The sequence below is a fragment of the Bos indicus x Bos taurus genome, chromosome 15 (genome assembly GCF_003369695.1).
Source record: "Bos indicus x Bos taurus breed Angus x Brahman F1 hybrid chromosome 15, Bos_hybrid_MaternalHap_v2.0, whole genome shotgun sequence".
Classification (NCBI taxonomy): Eukaryota; Metazoa; Chordata; class Mammalia; order Artiodactyla; family Bovidae; genus Bos; species Bos indicus x Bos taurus.
In genome coordinates this window covers 69,912,738-69,934,533 of record NC_040090.1, presented here as the reverse complement: position 1 = coordinate 69,934,533, position 21,796 = coordinate 69,912,738, and the positions used below count along the sequence as shown (strand labels likewise).

At 37.9% G+C, this 21,796-nt stretch overlaps 1 protein-coding gene across 6 annotated transcripts in view; it reads left to right on the top strand.

Annotated features, from left to right (window-relative positions):
• MTMR2 (myotubularin related protein 2) overlaps positions 1-21,796 on the top strand; it is a 110,279-nt gene that overhangs the window by 76,965 nt on the left and 11,518 nt on the right. For all 6 annotated transcript variants that reach the window (XM_027563893.1, XM_027563887.1, XM_027563892.1 and 3 more), the window contains 5 exons: positions 225-326; positions 1,410-1,493; positions 10,029-10,178; positions 10,931-11,119; positions 19,040-19,225. In XM_027563893.1, coding sequence (XP_027419694.1) covers positions 225-326; positions 1,410-1,493; positions 10,029-10,178; positions 10,931-11,119; positions 19,040-19,225 — 711 coding nt within the window. The remainder of the gene's footprint in view (positions 1-224; positions 327-1,409; positions 1,494-10,028; positions 10,179-10,930; positions 11,120-19,039; positions 19,226-21,796) is intronic.

Genomic DNA, 21,796 nt, shown 5'->3' with positions numbered 1-21,796 from the left:
TGTCCTCCGAATCCTACCTTGTATCCTGTGTTTATTTTTATTTCTCTTAATAAGGCATTGTAACTTCCCTTCCTCCAGGAGCTGTTGTCTGATCTATTTTTGTATCCCTCTTTCACAGATCTTAAGGTTTTACAAGATAGTTCCAAGCTGCCTTATTTTATTTAGTCATTAAATAAAAAGTGAGCAAACAGTGATAGGTGACTTGATTCCTAACTCTTTTCTAGGATATTCGGAATTTACGATTTGCTCATAAACCTGAGGGGCGAACAAGAAGATCAATATTTGAAAATCTAATGAAGTACGCATTTCCTGTCTCTAATAACCTGGTACGAGATTTCTTCTATATTTGAAAAATCTGTATTATAATTATTGATGTAGTGTAAAGAAACTTGTCTAGGCTATCTAGAATCTTGGTGTTTACAGTCTCACTTTGCCTTTTAACCAGATGTGTAGTTTAGGTTTAATTTAATATATGGGACCTGTCTTTTTAAGGTATAAAGTGAGGAAACTGGACTGATTTCTGAGGTTCATTCCTGCAGATTGACATTGTTTAATTATGTGATCTTTATATCCAGGATGTTTCCGTGATGAAAAGCTGTATGTGAAATCTCCTTTTTAATTGAGAGCTGAGAGTTAAGTCTAGCAATATTAGGAGGAAAGCGTGGATCAATACTTAGAACTGAGTTTCTTCTGCGTGCTATTAACAGTGTTAGGTTTCCTCATTTATTTTATATAATCTAATGTCCAAAGTAGCCTTATGGTGGTAACTATTATTTATTCATATTTTAAAGTTGAAACCAGAAGCAGGTAAGCAATTAACTCAGTGGCACAATTAGTAAAGAGTAAAATTTAGAATTGGTTTTGGTTTTCTGATTCAAGTTTAAATGCTTTTCATCATAGTTGTTCCTGCCATTTTGTCCATATTAATGATAAATTAAATTTTCATTTTTGATACACAGATTGCCTGCCCCCAAATAAAAAGTTTTTTCAGGATGTTTTAAAATATGTTGTGTAATCTGTAAAGCTGCTTTAACTGCTGACATCTGTGGTGTCTAATTAATTAATTATGTCAGAAGTTGTCTTTTTTATGTAACGTCTTTAATTATTTAGAAGTAAACCTAAAACAGCTACTGAAGATATCTGAAAGAATTATGGTAATATGTTAGCATTTGATAAATCTTGGTGGCAGGCCTTTGTGCTTTTCTGTGTTTGAAAAATATAAAAAAAAACAATAAACTTTCAAAATAGCAAAACAGAAGCTAAAAACAACAATTTAAAAAAAAGGATACCAGTACAAAATATCCTTTCAGATAAGTCAATGAAAACTTGGGATATGATAGAGGTACATTTCTGATTCATTACTTTCTTAAAGGTCTTTTTAAGCTATTAACTCTGTCTACTTTTTGTAGTCTCTTTTTGCTTTTGAGTACAAAGAAGTATTCCCTGAAAATGGGTGGAAGCTATATGACTCTCTTTCGGAGTATAGAAGGCAGGTAAGTACTTAAAAAAAATTTTTTTTTAATATTCTGTATTCTTTAATACAACAAAACTTTCATGAATAGAAGTGAACAAACAGCTTTATATAGTTCTGTGGTCTTTTGTTGTTGTTTTTTTAAAGTAATAACCCATAAGGGAAAAAAAATTTTTAAATATACATAGCTGAATCACTTTGTGGTACATCTGAAACTAATTCAATATTGTAAATCAGCTGTACTCCAATTTAAAAAAGAGTAAATAAACAGATATACACATTCAGAAAAGAGAATTATGAGATTAGGAAATGCAGTAGTCAGAATAGAGCATTGGACTCTATACAGGTGCTTTATGGTCTTTGACTTTAAAAGATTAAGAATTAATCTGTTAATTTATTGACTTTTTGCTGGAGAGTTAGGCACTTTGTCTCTGGGTCAACTACATTAAAGTCTGTTGGAGAGGACACTACTTGATGTAGTTTGTTACCAAAGAAAATGAAGATAATCTCTTTTTTCTGTTTCTTGTTTTCATTGAAGTATAATTGACATACAACATTATATTAGTTTCAGGTATATCACGTGATGATTTAATATTTATATGTATTGGGAAATGATTACCACAGTGTCTTGCTAACAGCTCAACTGTGTCACCATACACAGTTACAGAATTTGTTTTCTTGTGATGAGATCTTTAAAGATTATTCTCTTTGCAGCTTTCAAATATGCACTACAGTATTAATTATGGTTACCATGCCTTACATTATCCCTGTAACTACATTTACTTTTTAATTGGAAGCTTGTACCTTATGACTTCCTTTACCATTTCTGCCCCCTCCTGACCCCCTACTTCCAATAATCAACCATCAGTCGGTTCCCTTTATCTATGAGTTTGGGTTTTTTTGGTGGTTGTTGTTTTTTAATTCCACATGTAAGTGAGATCGTCGTACAGTATTTGCTTTTCTCTGTTTTATTTCACTTAATTTACATCCTCAAGTTCCATCCATGTTGTCACAGAGTGACAAGCTCTTTTTCATGGCTGAATAAAATTCCATTCAAGAGCCAACTCATTGAAAAAAACCCTGATGCTGAGCAGACTAAAGGCAAAGGAGAAGGAGCAGCAGAGGATGAGATGGTTAGATAGCATCACCGACTCAATGGACATGAATTTGACCTGACTCCAGGAGACAGTGGAGGAAGAGGAGCCTGCTGTGCTGTAGTTCATGGAGTCTCAAAGAGCTGGCCGTGACTTAGTGACTGAACAGCAATATAATTCCATTTAGAGTGGCAGTGATCTCTCTATCTTACTAAATATATGTATACATATGTGTGCTCAATTGCTCAGATGTGTACTACTCCTTGAAACCCCATGGACTGTAGCCTACCAGGCTCCTCTGTCCATGGGATTTTTCAGATAGGAATATAGGAGTGGGTTGCCATTTCCTCCTCCAGGGGACCTTCCCGACCCAGGGGCAAACCTCTGTCTCCTGCATTGGTAGGTGGATTCTTTACCACTGAGCTGCCTGGGAAACCCCCGTATATTATTATGTATATGTATTACATTTTCTTCATTCATTCATTCATCAGTGGGCACTTAACATTGTGTCCATATCTTGGCTATTGTAAATAATGCCGCAGTGACAGGGGAAGCGTGTATCTTTTTGAGTTAATGTTTTCAAAATGGAATTGCTGGATCATATAGTAGTTCTATTTTCAGTTTTTTGAAGAACCGCCATACTGTTTCCCATAGTGGCTGCACCATTTGCATTCCCAGCAACAGTGCACAAGGGTTCCTTTTTCTGCACATCCTTGCCAACACTTGTGATTTGTTCTTTGTTTTTTTATTCTTTTATGATTATGATTCTAACAGGTTTGAGGCGATATCTCATTGTAGTTTTGATTTGCATTTACCTTACATTAGTGATGTTGAGCGTTGTTTCATGTGTCTGCTGGCCATTTGTATGTCTTTGGAAAAATTTTTATTCAGATCCTTTTCTCATTTTTAATTGGATTTTTTGTCATTTTTAAGTTCTTTATATATTTTGGATATTAACAGCCTTATCAGATACATGGTGCTCTATGGAACTGGAGAAAATATTTGCAAACCATGTATCTGATAAGGGTATTAATATCCAAAATATATAAAGAACTTGAACTTTAACATAAATGTTGAGACTAAAGATAGAGCATCAGAGTATTCCTTTGTCTTTCTTGTAAATTAAAAGTTGAATTCAGTAATTCACTATATAAAATTTAAAAGATATAAAAGGATATACTTAAAGGAAGGTTTTCCTTTGGGGCCAGCATTTTCCCCAGCTGTCCCAGCTCTTCTCCCTTTAGGAAATAATGTTACTTACCACGTGTATATCCTTTCAGAGATTTTATGCTGCATAGCCCATGGACAGAGGAGCCTGGTGGGCTGCAGTCCATGGGGTCGTGAAGAGTTGGACATGACTGAGCGACTTCACTTTCACTTTTCCCTTTCATGCATTGGAGAAGGAAATGGCAACCCACTCCAGTATTCTTGCCTGGAGAATCCCAGGGATGGGGGAGCCTGGGGAGCTGCCATCTATGGGGTCGCACAGAGTTGGACACGACTGAAGTGACTTAGCAGCAGCAGCCTGTATATGTGTGTACATTATTATTTTTCTTTTAAAGCAGATAATAGCATTCTCTGTACACTGTATGTTTCTTTTTCACTTAATACATTTTGGAGATTATACCGTCTCAGAATCATGGGCCACTCTATTCTTTTTTTCTTTGAAAGTGAAATATCGTTCACATACCATAAGATTTTCTGCTTTAAAGTGTACACCCCACTGTTGTTTAACATAGGAAGCTGGGCAGCTGTCACCACAGTCTGCTGCCAGAGCATTTAGGAGACTCCACTTTTGAAGGCTAGCTCTAGCTCTTGCTTAGTTCTCACACTTAGATGTGTGCCTCAGTGCCTTTATTTTTCACTTAGAAGAACTACCTTTAAGGATTTTTTGAGGAGTTAGTGTGATATGCAGGAAGGTGCATTGTAAACCATAGAAATCTATCTAAATGATTATTATTGTATTTATTACATTGTAAAGCTCTAGAAACAAATCATGATTGGTTGGCTTTTTTGTGTGCTCTTGCTGAAACACAAAAGGAAAGTCACATTAAATGCATAGACTTATTCATTATCGTGCCTAAAGAAATTAGATTATGTATTTTTTTAAATGGACAAAACTATGAATAACCATTTAAGTTTTCTGTATGGGAGAATATTCTTTAATTGTATCTTGGCACATGTAGTGATTTACAGAGGACTCTGAAATTTGTGGGTAAGGTAAAGAGAAATCATCAGGTTGCTAAAATGGTAAAAATCAGTAAATAAAAATGAGTATTGTCTTCTGCACAAATAATCATAATGGTAGATATCTTGGTTAACAAATTTGTAGAGCACTCAAGTACAGCCAAGGAGAATAGAATTTTATTCTCAGAGCTGAGATGTAACTAACAAGGAAAGCTATAATCCAGTTAATTTGATTATAAATTGACTCTGACAAATGGATACATTAACTGAAGGGCAGTGATTTTGTGGAGAGTAGAAAGATGTATGTCAGAGATCAACAGTTGTCAGTATGTCTTTAACAGTGTCTACAAAGAAAGTATGTGCTGACTAGCCAACTCCAGTTTGCTGCTTGGAAGGCAGTTCCTTTGATGGAGATGGTTATGTCAATTTCTCTAAGAATGAGGAGAACGAGAGCCATTAATGGCTTACTTCAATGATTCTACTCCCACCTAGCCATTTTTCTGAAGTGTGCTGTGTGCTCAGTCACTTGAATTGTGTCCGAATGGTTCTTTTGTGACCCTATAGACCGTAGCCCTCCAGGGTCTCTTCCCAACCCAGGGATCGAACCTTCATCTCCTGTATCTCTTGAATTGCTGAGCCACCAGGGAAACCCATTTTTGTTTTTTTCTGAAGAAGATGACACAATCTCAGTGGTAACAGCAGTTCTCCCTGGCAGTGATTTTTGAAGGATATGGGAAGGTGGTGAGAGAGAGAGAGATAGGAGTTAAATACCTGGATTCAGGGTGGTATACTAGGATCTCAGGAGATCTGACCCTTTCAGCGTTGACTCCATATTTTCTAAGAAAACTTCAAAAGCCAATTTTTCTTCTTGTAGAAGCTTCCTTATGGTTCACTGATTTCTTCATTCATTAATCAGATTCATGTATCACCTAGTGTGTATTAGTGGCTAAAACAGAAAGACACAATCCTGACTCCCAAAGGATACATGTTTAATGGCAGATTCAAAGAAATAAACTAATAATCAAAATATACGGTCATGAATCCTGTGATTAATAGAGCGAGTACTCCGGTAAGAGAACATGATGCCATCTGGAAACGGAAGGTGTTTGGTTTAGGGTGGACTACAGCAAGCACCAGAGAATGCTGCAGAGTGGCCAGAGATCAGTGGGGAAAAGGAGGGGTGTGAAGATCTTTGCCAAGTCCTGTATAGAGTTCTAAATGTATCTGAAGAGAAATAGGTAGCCGTTGATAGTTTTGGGCAGAAGAATGACATGATAACTTTTGCATCTTAAAAGAATTTTGAGGCAGTGTGGAGAATGGATTGCAGAGGTACAGAAGAGAAGTGAGGCTTGAGAGGAGTGAGCAAACTTTTCTGGTGCTTTTGGAAGAAAAAAAATCCTAAAAATTGATTGTTGATTGGATGAGTTAAAGATGGCACTCAAGTTTCTTGGTTCTAGACCATTCAGATATGACCTAAATCAAATCCCCTGTGATTATACAGTGGAAATGAGAAATAGATTTAAGGGACTAGATCTGATAGGTAGAGTGCCTGATGAACTATGGACAGAGATTCGTGACATTGTACAGGAGACAGGGATCAGGACCATCCCCAAGAAAAAGAAATGCAAAAAAGCAAAATGGCTGTCTGAGGAGGCCTTACAAACACCTGTGAAAAGAAGAGAAGTGAAAAGCAAAGGAGAAAAGGAAAGATATAAGCATCTGAATGCAGAGTTCCAAAGAATAGCAAGGCAAGATAAGAAAGCCTTCCTCAGCCATCAATGCAAAGAAACAGAGGAAAATAATAGAGTGGGAAAGACTGGAGATCTTTTCAAGAAAATTAGAGATACCAACGGAACATTTCATGCAATTATAGGCACAATAAAGGACAGAAATGGTATGGACCTAACAGAAGCAGAGGATATTAAGAAGAGGTTGCAAGAATACACAGAAGAACTGTACAAAAAAGATCTTCATGACCCAGATAATCATGATGGTGTGATCCCTCAGCTAGAGCCAGACATCCTGGAATGTGAAGTCAAGTGGGCCTTAGAAAGCATCACTGCGAACAAAGCAATTGGATGTGATGGAATTCCAGTTGAGCCATTTCAAATCCTAAAAGATGATGCTGTGAAAGTGCTGCACTCCATATGTCAGCAAATTTGGAAAACTCAGCAGTGGCCACAGGTCTGGAAAAGGTCAGTTTTCATTCTAGTCCCAAAGAAAGGCAATGCTGAAGAGTGCTCAAACTACCGCACAATTGCACTCATCTCACACACTAGTAAAGTAATGCTCAAAATTCTCCAAGCCAGGCTTCAACAATACGTGAACTGTGAACTTCCAGATGTTCACGCTGGTTTTAGAAAAGGGAGAGGAACCAGAGATCAAATTGCCAACATCCGTTGGATCATTGAAAAACCATGAGAGTTCCGGAAAAACATCTATTTCTGCTTTATTGACTATGCCAAAGCCTTTGACTGTGCAGATGACAATAAACTGTGGAAAATTCTTCAACAGATGGGAATACCAGACCACCTGACCTACCTCTTGAGAAATCTGTATGCAGGTCAGGAAGTAACAGAACTGGACGTGGAACAACAGACTGGTTCCAAATAGGAAAAGGAGTATATCAAGGCTGTATATTGTCACCATGCTTATTTAACTTATATGCAGAGTACATCATGAGAAAAACTGGGCTGGATGAAGCACAAGTTGGAATCAAGATTGCCGGGAGAAATATCAATAACCTCAGATATGCAGATGATACCACCCTTATGGCAGAAAGTGAAGAAGAACTAAAGAGCCTCTTGATGAAAGAGAGTGAAAAAGTTGGCTTAAAACTCAACATTTAGAAAATGAAGATCATGGCATCTGGTCCCATCACTTCATGGCAGGTAGATGGGGAAACAATGACAGACTATTTTTTTGGGCTCCAGAATCACTGCAGATGGTGACTGCAGCCATGAAATTAAAAGACACTTACTCCTTGGAAGAAAGGCTGGGACCAACCTAGACAGCATATTAAAAAGAAGAGACATTACTTTGCCAACAAAGGTCCGTCTAGTCAAGGCTGTGGTTTTTCCAGTATTCATGTATGGATGTGAGAATTGGACTATAAAGAAAGCTGAGTGCTGAAGAATTGATGCTTTTGAACTGTGGTGTTGGAGAAGACTTCTTGAGAGTCGCTTGGACTGCAAGGAGATCCAACCAGTCCATTCTAAAGGAAATTAGTCCTGAATATTCATTGGAAGGACTGATGCTGAAGCTCCAATACTTTGGCCATTTCATACTAAGAACTGATTAATTGGAAAAGACCCTGACTCTGGGAAAGATTGAAGGTGGGAGGAGAAGGGGAAGACAGGATGAGATGGTTGGATGGCATCACTGACTCCATGGACATGAATCTGAGTAAACTCCGGGAGTTAGTGATGGACAGGGAGGCCTGGCGTGCTGCAGTCCATGGGGTCACAAAGAGTCGGACACAACTAAGCGACTGAACTGGACTCAAGTTTCTTAATTGAGTACTTCCTCTATAAACTCACCAGTTCATTGTACGTTATTTTTTTATTATTGCATGTAAATACATTTTAAAGATCTCTAATTAAACCTTTCTTTTATTTCTGAAAATAAGTTCGGATTTTACCTGAGTATAAAGTTGAGGAAGGCAAGAGGGAAGGAGATATGTAGATCATAGGTAGCAAGTTGGGGCCAGGCTAAATAAATGGGGTTAATACTGTGTAAGGCATTGATGATAAAATGACTAGTGGAAGTGGAAACTCTGTTGATAATATTTACCACATGATTACAGGGAAGGAATTTTGCCTTCTTTTTGATTAAAATTTAGTAAATTTATTTTTACTTTTGGCTATGCTGCGTTTTTGTCACTGGACTCGGGCTGCTTTCTCTGCAGCGCGCAGGCTTCTCCTCCTGCAGCGCAGGGGCCCCAGGTGCGGGCCTCAGAGCTGCGGCACGTGGCTCCTAGAGCACGCAGGTTCCAGCACAGGCTCAGGGATTGTGGCGCATGGCTTAGTTGCCCCGTGCCATTTGTGATCTTCCTGGACCAGGGATAGAACCCCTGTCTCCTGCGTTGGCAGGTATATCCCCATCCACTGTACCGCCAGGGAATTCTTTCTTTATTTTAATATCTTCTTGGGTATTTGGCAACAACTTGAGAAATACCCCTTTGGAGGAGAAGTACTCCTGCACTTTCATTTCAGGTTTTTATAACAATTTTGTGAATAAGGATAGTGAAATTTTTCTTGAGGCACAATGTATTTTATTATAAAAAGGATGGGTTTAGAATTTACATGGAATTTTTTACTACCTTTAGTCAAGTTATAAGCTGTGCCACAATTTCTTCATCTCTACAGTGACGTTAATGAAACCTGAATACAGTAAAGTGTGTGTGTGTGTGCACGTGCATGCATGTGTAGGCATAACGCCTGCAGACAGTAAATGCTCAATAAATGTATATATATATATTTACTGTAATTTGGTTTCTTTTGATTCTTTTTCTGTTTATTGTCAGAGGTAATAAAATTAAAAATAAATGTATTTTCTTAATTCTAAACACTTACTGTAATGGCTTTATTTTCTATACTAATGGAGGATGGAAATTTTAAAGTGTCTTATTAAGTAATTGTATATGTGAAGTGGTATATTAGTTATAAATAAAACAAACCTTTAAGGACCAAAGTTTAACAGTTGATGTGTATTAAAAATAATGTTTTGTTTCTCTTGCTTCTTTTTTTGGGGGGGGGTGGCTTTGCCTTCTGTTACTTTCTTGTTTTTCTCATATGTTTTACATTAGCGACATTAATACTGTAAGATTCACTTAATGTATATAAGTGATAAATATGTGCATAGCATTCTAGTGGATGCTTAGTGCCTGCCCTCAGACATTTCTTTGTATAGATGAACAGCAGCACAGTCAGTCATCCAGTCAAACTATATGAGACTGTTCTTTTTAAAGACAAGAACATTTTTATTTTTAGTCTTACTGTTTCCTTTGTTTGATATGTTTAGGACAGACCCAGCACTCAGTCAGTATTTAATGACATAATAAATCTGTTAACATAAAACTGAGTGCCAAATGAATACAGATTTTCTTTGTTATAAGGTCTCATCCTAAAAGCCTGATCACCATAGGCAGACAATAACTATTCCAACAACTTAAAAGATAGTGGAGTTTAAGAGAAGTTGAGTAGGAGCCTTCTGTTGTAATGTTTTCAGATATTTCTCTTAGGCAGTGATTTGTCTTATGTTTATTTAACATGTAGGGAATTCCGAATGAAAGCTGGAGAATAACAAAGATAAATGAACGATATGAACTCTGTGATACCTACCCTGCCCTCTTGGTTGTTCCGGCAAATATCCCTGATGAAGAGTTGAAGAGAGTGGCTTCCTTCAGATCGCGGGGCCGTATCCCAGTAAGTGTGAAGCTGTGCTGAAGCTTCCCCATTGCTTTTGTGCTCCACATAGTGCAGAGGATAATGAATAGGGGAGTGGGTGCGGGATAAAAATAGCTACAGCAGCGGGTCCTCTGTGGGGCTATTAGGGAATGAGTTATTGAGTAAAATTAAAACCAGAGGAAAGACTTACACTAAAGAGGTTTCTGGAGAGTTTGAAATGGGTATAAGAGAGCTGCTCAGAATTGCATGGCTCTTAACTTGAAGTCAAACTTGGCTCTGGTATTATTCACTATTTCTTTATCTTATACAGTTGGTCATAGTGATAAATGCTCTCTTCCTTTAAATCTTGGAATGAAGAAAACTGTACAAATTTGTGATGAATTTCTGTATTCTGGAAAGATAAGTTCTAATAATTTTAGGTACAAAAATGTGTAGACTCTGAACACTATAGTTGGGCATTTTTGCTCAACTTTAAAAATGGAGTTTACCTAAGCTCCCTTTTAATGTATTTTTTTCCCTAGAGACAACACTTTTAATTAATGACTCTTCTAAATCAATATCTGATTAACTAATAAGACCAAGTTTTCCACATGCCAGAGTTGACTTGAAAGAAAAATGATGATTTTTTATAGCAGCTTCATATTTCTTTTCATGGTTCGGCTTTGAATCCAGTTAGAATGTAAAAAGAAAGAGTTTTATTGAGTAATGTTTTGGGAAGAACTCTAGAGAAGCATGTCAAAGGGTGTGTTGCCACTTTTCCCCCCATTAAGGTTTTGTCATGGATTCATCCTGAAAGTCAAGCCACAATCACTCGGTGTAGCCAGCCCATGGTAGGGGTGAGTGGGAAGCGAAGCAAAGAAGATGAAAAATACCTTCAAGCCATTATGGACTCCAATGCCCAATCTCATAAAATCTTTATATTCGACGCCCGGCCAAGTGTTAATGCAGTTGCCAATAAGGTGAGATCCTCTTATAGTAATTAAGATTATAGTTACAGTTTCATGAGTTTGTCAGGAGGTAGTTCAGTGGTAAAGAATCCACCTGCAATGCAGGAGAGCCTGGTTTAATCCCTGGATTGGGAAGATCCCCTGGAGTAGGAAGTGGCACCCTGCTCCAATATTCTTGCCTGGAAAATTCTGTGGACAAAGGAGCCTGAGGGGTTACAATCCATGAGGTCACAGCGAGTTGGATGTGACTGAGCACGCGCACACGTACACAGTGCAGTAGGATGAGTTTAGGCTTTTCATTCTGTAGGCTAAAGATACAGATTCTAATCCTGGCTCTTTACTTGATAGTATAACTTAAAAAATTTTATTTTTAATTTTATATTGAAGTATGGTTGATTAACAATGTTGTTTTAGGTGTACAGCAAAGTGACTCAGTTATACATGTATGTTTTCTTTTTCAAATTCTTATTCCTATATAGGTTATTACAGAATATTGATCAGAATTCCCTGTGCTTATTGATCCTTATTGGTTTTCTGTTTTCAAAACAGCAGTGTGTACATGTCAATCCAATTTAATTTTAATCTTTTTAGTAACTTTAATTGGCTTATTTGTAAAATGAGAATCATAAAAACTAACAGAAGTGTTTTAGGGGCAAAACTCACCTGATAAACTGTTGTTTTAGGAGCAAAACTCTCCCTTCTCCAAACTGGGCACCAAACTGAGTTTGTGAGACTGTAGTCTGCACAGCACCCTTGTAGGAATCATGCAGAGTTCTCAGTGCTGCCCTCTTCTGGCAGGTCTCTGCCTGTACAAGCTAGTCACACTGAAGACTGGCAGTTAGTTGAAGCAGTGGTCCTGATTTCTGCTATAGAATAAGTACTAGCATTGTGGAAGCAGAAATTCTGGTCCACTTTGAAAAATCTACTACTGGAGAAGAAAAGAGAAGAGAGATAGTTTAGCTTTAAAAAATTGCCTCTCAGATAAGACAAAGAAAAAAACCCACACGGCCTCCCTCTAAAATTAAAACACCCCAAATTCTATAAATAAATAAGAGATACACACCATTAAACCTTGACTGTACTTCCAGACCCCTGTGCATATGTGTGTACTCATATATTTAAGACAGAATGGGATAATTGCAACTTCCTTTTTTAATTGATGCTGTTTCTTTCTATGCCAATAAACATACATCTGTAACATTTTAATTGTATGATAACTAGTAACACCAATTGTTTTTGGATATTTAGGTTATTATTTTTTTCTTTTTTTGATTCTTTTTTGCTATTATAAACAATGCTGGAGTGATCATCCTTTAATTAAATTATGGAGCATGTACTTAATTATTTCAATCCTGTTTAGTGTTTTGAGGACACTTTGAATTCCAGGCATTCTCTGTTAAACTGTAAATATTTCCCCTTAAAGGCGAAACAGGACAGTGGACATATGAAATTGGTTCCCCAGGGACTGGTGTGTATTTTCCCAGTAATTACTTATACCATGAGTTAGTAGGAATGAGACTCATTATCTAGGATGAGGGACTTCCCTGGTGGTCCAGTGGGTAAGACTCCATGCTTCTGATGCAGGGAATGCTGTCCTATTCCCAGTCAGGGAACAAGATCCCACATGCCGCAACTAAGACCTGGTATGGCCGAATAAATAAATAAAATATAGTTTTTTAAAAAGATGTTATCTAGGATGAGAGGCGTATAAAGCAGAAAAGGGAGTAGGCAAAATGTTATACTCCTTGTAAAATGATTCCCACATGTATTTCACTATGGAAATCTCTTTCTTAATAAAGACTGGTATATTTTATGTATTGGGACATTTTTCTTATCATAAAATGTGTAATAGACAACAAAAATCTAGGAAGGGATAGGCAAAGTAAAGGAATGAAAAGCACCTATAATTACTGATCTTTGATATATTTTCTCCCACTATTTTTTCTGTGTATTAAATATTGATTATTTTGTTTCATTGTTTTTCATTTTTATAAAAAATATTTCTTTCCAACAGCTGTTCTTGAGAAATACTTTAATAGCACTCATTATATAGCTATGTCATTGTTTACTTAATCATTCTTCTAATATTAGATGTTTAATATTTAGTATTTTAAATATAACTAAAACAAGTACCTTTTGTTGACATTTTTGTTCCCTAGCTATACCATTACTATATCCTAATTTAAAATACTCATATTTTTAAAAGTTTTGCACATATTGCCATTATTCTTCAGGAAAGTTAGTTTAGCAGCTAGATAGATACCTTTTTTCTTGCTGTTTTATTGAGATATAGTTGACATAGAAAAGTATGTAAGTTTGAGGTATACAGCATATTGATTTGAAATATATATATATTGTGAAATGATCACCACAGTAAGCTTAGTTAACGTTTATCACTTCACATAGTTATGCTGTCTTTTCCCTTGTGATGAGAATTTTTTAAATTTACTCTCTTAGCAACTTTCAAATATATGATACAGTCTTGTTGACCATAGTCATCACATTGTACATTATATCCCCACAACTTATTTATCTTTTAACTGGAAGTTTGTACCTTTTGACCACCTTCACCCAATACCCACCAGCTCCATCTCCCTTTTAAAATTTGCAAAAGGATACATATTTGTTGCAACAAATATTTTTGTCTTCATGGTAAGAATATTTTTTATAGCAGTGTGAGTATGTGTGAATAGTGTGAATATGTGTGATACAACAATGTGTGAAAGTGTATGAAATGTGTGAAACAGTGTGAATATGTGTGAAATAGCAGTGAATATGTGTGGAACAGTGTGACTGTGACAACTTCTTTTGCAGTCATGAGCCATATCAAGAATTAAAGCTTTACTAGCCACTAAGCCTTCCATGTGTGCCTTACCCCAATTAGATTTGCCTTCTACCCCTGCCAAGGTAACCACTACCCTAACTTTTACAGTAGTCATCTTCTTGCATTACTTCATCTGTTGTTACTGAAGTGTACGCATCACTGGTCTCTGTAGTTTAGCCTTGCCTTGTGAAGATTGTGTTTGTATGTCTTTTAAGCCTCTCTTCATCTACAGTCTTCCCCTTGCGCTTCCCTCCCAGATTCCCCGCTTCTCTCCAGTATATTTTACTGCAGAGTTTCCCATAGTCCATACTTTGCCGATTGTGCTATGGTATAGTTCTTCTGTCCTCTGAATTTCCTTCACATGAATTCAGAGGTTTATTCAGATTTAGGTTCAATTCCTTTGGCAAAGCTGTAGGGGATACATCAGGAGGCACACTATTTGTGGCTGATTCTTCTTTTTGGATATTAGCAACTGATCAAGCTCAATGCTGAGATCTGTTACTTCAGTGGGGTTGCAAAATGGTGATACTCTTAAGTTCATAATTCTTTTCAGCTATTAGTTGAACTCTTTCTAAAAAGAAGCACTTTCTCTTATCTAAATTGTGGTTAATCAGCAATTCAGTTCATATAAGAAAGCCAGGGTAAATACTTGATTCTTTTTCCTTATTTACCAGTTTTCCCAATAATAAATTGACTCTCTACCATCCCATGAGAATGACTAATATTGTAAAGTGTCATTATGCATGCACTGGGCTTCCCAGGTGGTACAGTGGTAAGGAATTTGCCTGCTAGTGCAGGAGGCACAAGAGACACAGGTTCAATCTCTGGGTTAGGAAGATCTCCTAGAGTCAGAAATGGCAACCCACCCCAGTATTCTTGCCTGGAAAATTCCATGGATAGAGTAGTCTGGTGGGCTGTAGTCCATGGGGTCACAAAGAATTGGACACAACTAAACACATTGATGATCAGTCCCTTAAATCTATTTCTCACTTCCACTTGTCTAGTCAAGGCTATGGTTTTTCCAGTAGTCATGTATGGATGTGAGAGTTGGACTGTGAAGAAAACTGAGCACCGAAGAATTGATGCTTTTGAACTGTGGTGTTGGAGAAGACTCTTGAGAGTCCCTTGGACTGCGAGGAGATCCAACCAGTCCATTCTAAAGGAGATCAGCCCTGGGTGTTCTTTAGAAGGAATGATGCTAAAGCTGAAACTCCAGTTCTTTGGCCACCTCATGTGCAGAGTTGACTCATTGGAAAAGACCCTGATGCTGGGAGGGATTGGGAGCAGGAGGAGAAGGGGACGACAGAGGATGAGATGGCTGGATGGCATCACTGACTCGATGGATGTGAGTTTGAGTGAACTCCGGGAGGTGGTGATGGACAGGGAGGCCTGGCGTGCTTCGATTCATGGGGTCGCAAAGAGTCGGACACGACTGAGCGACTGAACTGAACTGAAGCACATGTTGTGTTTGTATGTAGTCAGCAATTTCTAATTCATGCAGATAGTATTAGAATTTTTTTTCCACCTTTTATCAAAAGGAGACTTCAAATTACCTCCCGAATTTGTTTGGCATGACCATAGTAAATAATCTTTAGGCTTCCCTAGTGGCTCATCGATAGAGAATCTGCCTGCAATGCAGGAGACATGGATTTGATCCCCAGGTCGGGAAGATACCCTGGAGGAGGGCATGGCAACCCACTCCAGTATTCTTGCCTAGAGAATCCCGTGAACAGAGGAGCCTAACGGGCTACAGTACACGGGTTCGCAACAAGTTGGACACGACTGAAGTGACTGAGCCGCACACATGGCAATCTTTGCTATCTGGTATGATAAGATACAGCAGAGTCATCAGGAAATCTTGTACGTTTCCTGTCCCAGGCTTGGAATAGCCATCTCCCTAAGAAGTTCTGGTTTCTGTTAGTAGGAGATGGTATTTGAAACCATAATTTGGTGCTAAGGATTCTTATTTGCTACTGGACTGGTCCAATTTCTGAGTCTTTACTGAATAGACTAGGAAATGGATAAAGCCAGGAAACATTAATATATTTTTAAAGATAAAGTACTTCATGAGTTCATACTGGTTCTTTCAGTTTGAATTCAGTGTTGAGTTGTTACATGTGTGCATGCATATGTATGTTTGGCTCTTTACGACCCTATGGACTGTGGCCTGCCAGGTGCTCTTTGTCCATGGGAGCCTCTAGGTGAGAATTCTGGAGTGGGTTGCCATGCCCTCCTTCAGCGGATCTTCCCGACACCCCATCTCTTATGTCACCTACATTGGCAGGCAGGTTCTAACATAACTTCTTCAAAATTACCTGTGTGACTTCTTCCTTCCCCACCAGGAATGCTGATTCTCAAAGTCAGAGGGAATGATAAGATTTGTTATGTTACATAATTACTCACTTGCTTTATCCTACCGTGGTGCTAGAATAACAGTGTTACTAGTATCCCCAGTACATTTAGGGAAAAATTTTTTTGGACTTGCTCCCATTGTAAAATACATGTGTTGTATTTACATTGTCAGAGTAGGTAGTCTTTACACTCCCTTCTGTACACTTCTCCCTTTTACCTCTGACTTCTAGCTGTATTTTGTGCACGCAACCATTTCTTATGTGGAAGTCTTTAGTCTTTTTCTTTTGTCTGAAGTTGTTCTCTTCTAAGTATTTCAGCAGAGCTGATAGAAACAATATTCTGAGTATTCACCTGCTGATAGCAGCTTATGAGGGACTTCCCAAGTGGAGCAGCAGAAAGAATCTGCCTGTCAGTACAGGAGGCCCAAGAGACGTGGGTTCGATGCCTGGCTTGGGAAGATCACCTGGAGCAGGAAATGGCAACCCACTCCAGTGTTCTTGCCTGGAAATTCCATGGAAAGAGAAGTCTGGTGGGCTACAGTCCATGGGGTCCCAAAGAGTTGGCCACAACTGAGCATGGACACGGGCTGGGGGGAGCAGCTTATGTTCCTTATATTTATGTTGGTTTTCCTGGGCATAAAATTCTTGGTTCGCATTTGATTTTCTTGAATGTCTTAAAATTGCCTTTTTTTTTTGTCATAAAGTTTCAAAGTCTAATCATAAACTAAATTTCTTTTCTTTCTGAGTCACTCTTTTTACTTCGACGTACAAAGAATTTTCTCTTTTGTTTTTCTTTCAAGTCCAGTTATTTTGCCAGAATATGTCTTCATGCTGTATATTTTGGGTTTATATTATCAGGTATGCATGTGTGCTGTTTTCATTGGGAATTTCAATTTAAAAGCATCATGACTGTTTTCTTTAATCATAGTTCTTAGTATTTATTTCATTTCTTTGTTTTGGCTTTCTTCTTCAGGACTGCTATTACCCCTGGGTTGTCTCTTCTTTGCCTCTGTTCATCATTTGTCTCTTTCTCTTGAATCTTTTTTATGTCTAATTCCTTTTTTTTATATATTTCACTTTTCACTGTTTCTTTTAATTTAATATCCACTGTATTCGTTTGCTCTTGAGTTTCTTCTAATTTGGTCTTCATTTCTAATTTTTTCTCTTTTATTTCTATTTGTTTCCTAGTTCTTTCACTTAATCTGTGAGTTTCTCTAATAACTTGTCTGTTAGAATGGACAGAACCCTTCTCGGTTTCAGCTGCACTTCTTAGATTGACCTGTTCTTTCCTGTAGTTCTGGAGGAAGAGAGCTAAAACCAGGAAGCAGAACAATAAAAACTGTAAGACTCTCTTGTGATTCCCTTGTTCTCTAGTCCATCTTATATGCGTTGCTTCCTTCTGCATTTCCTTACGCATCCTTACGATAGCATTGAGATCTTGTGACTGTTGGCGGCTTTGGGGTTTGCTGGAATGCTCTGTCCTCTAGTTCTGTCTTCAGTGATTTTTTTGTGTGTCTTCGGTTTTACTATCTAGTTGCTCTGTTTTTAAATAATACCAGTTGTATTGAAATATAATTCACATGAAATGGATTCTTAAAGTATGTATTTCAGTGTTTTTAGTATATTTTCAGAGTTACATGACAACATTTGACATACTCATCAAGTTCTACGAGTCTTGATTCCAGAGCATTTTCGTCCTGTGTTTTCGTGACAGGCTCTGTGTAGTTGCAGTATGGCCATGTTTCTAGGATTTGTTGCAACACATTTGAATGTCCCTCTGCCCCTGATGTGAGCTGTCCCTACTCTCCAGAATAATCCTTGTTAACAGGGACCTAATGAAACGCTGTTAATTTTGTACTTGTGCCCATCTTGACTCTAAACCATTTCCCAAGCTGTCAGTGTCAGAAAGGAAACTTGAACGTCTACTCTTCACTAATTTGTTGTTAGTTAAGAGGTAAGTTTTATTGTTTTCAAAAATGTGATCTCTTAATTTTATATAACTACAGTGACTGTTCCAGTATCTTCCTAATTTTTTTTCCATTAGTGTTCAAAGAGGTGTGATTTTATACCTGAGATAAGAGGCATATTTTATCCAAAAGGCAAAAGAATATTTTATTCATAAAACAGAGAAAGATTCAACCCAGAAAAATTTGGTTCTTCTTTCCAGCTGTAGCTTACTGTGAACACCAACTATTTCTCATTCTATTCTGTAGATGTACATTTATCTCTTTGAAAATAGTGGTAATATTCTGTAGTACTCTGTGCTTTTATATTTGTTTTGTCTTTTTGTTTAATAATAATTGTGCAGTTACCCTAGAAGTCAGTCACCGTGATTACAAAGCACTTTGCAAATATTAAGATGAAGTGAAGAAAAGCATGGGTCAGGTGTAAACTAGACAGATGTCCCTGCACATGGAGCTTCAGTCTTCTGTATGAAATTGTGTTTTGGTAGGACTTGAGATATGGATAGTGAAATTACAGTGCTTTAAGTACCTTCCTATATGTTATCATATATAATTTTAATAACAGCAACAAGAGGAAGTCAGGTGAGCATGTGTATTCTTGTTTTATGAAGAACGTGTGGGACAGCGTGGTTAAGTTGCCCTGAGCCAGCCACATTTTCCCATGGAGTTTCCTGTCCATCAGTCACATGTATCAGCTTTGATGCTTTTGGGTAATTTATGGCACTCTTTCAAGGATGTCATCATACCATGAATATGCATTCATTTTTTATTTCGTGTGATGTTATTTTTTCAGGCAAAAGGTGGAGGTTATGAAAGTGAAGATGCCTATCAAAATGCAGAACTAGTTTTTCTAGATATCCACAATATCCATGTTATGAGAGAATCTTTACGAAAACTTAAGGAGATTGTGTATCCCAACATTGAGGAGACCCACTGGTTGTCTAACTTGGAATCTACTCACTGGCTGGAGCATATTAAGGTGGGTATATGTTACTGTTCTTTAAACTGTTAGAGACTGTCACACAAGGACTTTCTCTGCCCGCTTGTGTGTTGGCTCTTACAACTGAAATCAGGATCAAAGTACCTTTTTAAACAGTGAAAAATTGATCACTACTTTGATAATTAGAACTACTTTTAAGTTTTGGTGTTTGAATGAATTAGGTTTCTGTATTATGCATTTGGTTCTGTTGTACTTTTTTTCCCCTTTCTTTCCTGCTGCTGCTGCTGCTGCTAAGTTGCTTCAGTCATGTCTAACTCTGTGCGACCCCATAGACGGCAGCCCAACAGGCTCCCCCGTCCCTGGGATTCTCCAGGCAAGAACACTGGAGTGGGTTGCCATTTCCTTCTCCAATGCATGAAAGTGAAAATTGAAAGTGAAGTCTCTCAGTCGTGTCAGACTCTTAGCGACCCCATGGACTGAAGCCTACCAGGCTCCTCAGTCCATGGGATTTTCCAGGCAAGAGTACTAGAATGGGATGCCATTGCCTTCTCTGCCTCTCTTTCCTATCCTATCTGAATCTGCCCATCCTTCAGTTCCCAGTTCACTTCTTTGATAAAGTCTTCCCAGATGGAATTCATTTCCATTTTCTCTGAGCTTTTCATTTTACTTTTCTTTCCAGCTAATCAGATGCTCCCATGTACTTGATTTAATTACTTTTATGTGTCAATTAACATAGATTGCTGATTCATGGAGAGTAGGACAGGATAAATCATATTTCTTCTTTGTCCCCACAGGAGCCAGTGTAGTACTATATGATGTAAATAAATCAGCCAATAAATAATTGTTACATAGTTTTTGAAAACCATTCCGGCCAGGCACATGAGGTGAAGTAGTTAAATGAAGGAGACTGTATGAACCTCAGCTTGCCTAAACATAACATTTGAAGCACTAAACATTGTTTCAGTTATTATAGTTATAAATATTTTCAGATAGGTCTGAATTTCAGTATCATAGCTTACCAAAATATATATCTCTGTATATTATATATAGATCTCTATATAATATATGAGCACATATATTAATATTAGGAAATAAATGGAAATAGGATTTTTCATGTTAAAGAGTATGAAGAGCTCACATGAAGAGCTCTAAAATTAAGAAAAATTGAAGGCTAAATTGACCTCTTGAGAATTATAAACTATTTTGATTATTGTTTCTCTTCTAGAAACACAGAAGCTTGAATGTAGCAAAGTACATGAACATTCTTCTTTTAGAGAGCACGGTCATGGGGACCGTCTATTACATTGTATGATGTGTAAATAGAAAACCGTAAGACTTGATTTGGAACTGACATTCACTGCAGCATTCTGTAAATTACAGGTCATTTTTTAGCAGGTACAACATTCTCTCCAAAAAACTGGCCATAACAGAAACACATTTCCTTGGACGAGGTACAGTTGTGCCTGGACCACCTTCTCCTCCTTCAGTCTTCACACCTGTAAGGCTTACCCGCTCACTTTCTTTAGATCTCTGTTCAGACATCAACTTCTCAAAGGTGCCTTTCCTAACCACTCCATACACAGTGACAGTTCTGCCTATGCTCCCTAGTGCTGGATGGTACTTTTTCACTTGTTGCCCTCTGACACACTGTTTCTTTCTCTGCATCCGGCCGGCCTCACCTAAGTACAATATAAACTTCATTACGCCCAGCACTTTGCTCCGTTTGCTGCTGTGTAGTTCCAGCACTGTGAGCAGTGCCTGCTGCGTGGTAGAGGACTCCAAAAATGCTTATCTTTAAGGGAATGAATGGATGAAGACGACCACTTTGGAGAACTCTTCCTTGTTGTCTTAGCTTTCCAACTGTTCTAACCCTTTAGGTCAATGATGTGTAATTTTGCATGTATATTTGACCCATGTGCTCTGTGTGTGCTCATTCACTCAGTCATGTCCGAGTCTGTGATCCCACGGACTGCAGCCAATCAGGCTCCTCTGTCCACGGGATTTCCCAGACAAGGATACTGGAGTGGGTTACCATTTCCTTCTCCAGGGGATCTTCCTGACCCAGAGATCAGACCTGCGTCTCTGGTGTCTCCTGCATTGGCAGGTGGATTCTTTACCACTGTGCCACCTGGGAAGCACCATATTTGAATTACAGGTGGAAGTTATTTAAAAGAGTGAGTTAGGAATAATACAGACCAGGCTTTTTTTTAATCTTTTTTTTTTAATGCTCACAGATAACTCTGATGCATAGACAAGATTGAGATTGCTTCAGAGTACCCCACTTCCAAAATATGCCTACGATTATGATTAAAAGGAGATCATCATAAAATTCTCTAAGCCTAGTATAGCATTTCTTTTATTTCACTCTTATCTATGTTTGTGTAATCATGCTGTTCTTAAAGTATGATTGGGCCATTGCAGAGTAGAAGGGGGCTCTATTGTTCAGTTTAAAGGATATTATACTGTGTGTTTCTCTTTGCTGCTGCTAAGTCGCTTCAGTCATGTCCGACTCTGTGTGACCCCAGAGATGACAGCCCACCAGGCTCCCCTGTCCCTGGGATTCTCCAGGCAAGAACACTGGAGTGGGTTGCCATTTCCTTCTCCAATGCA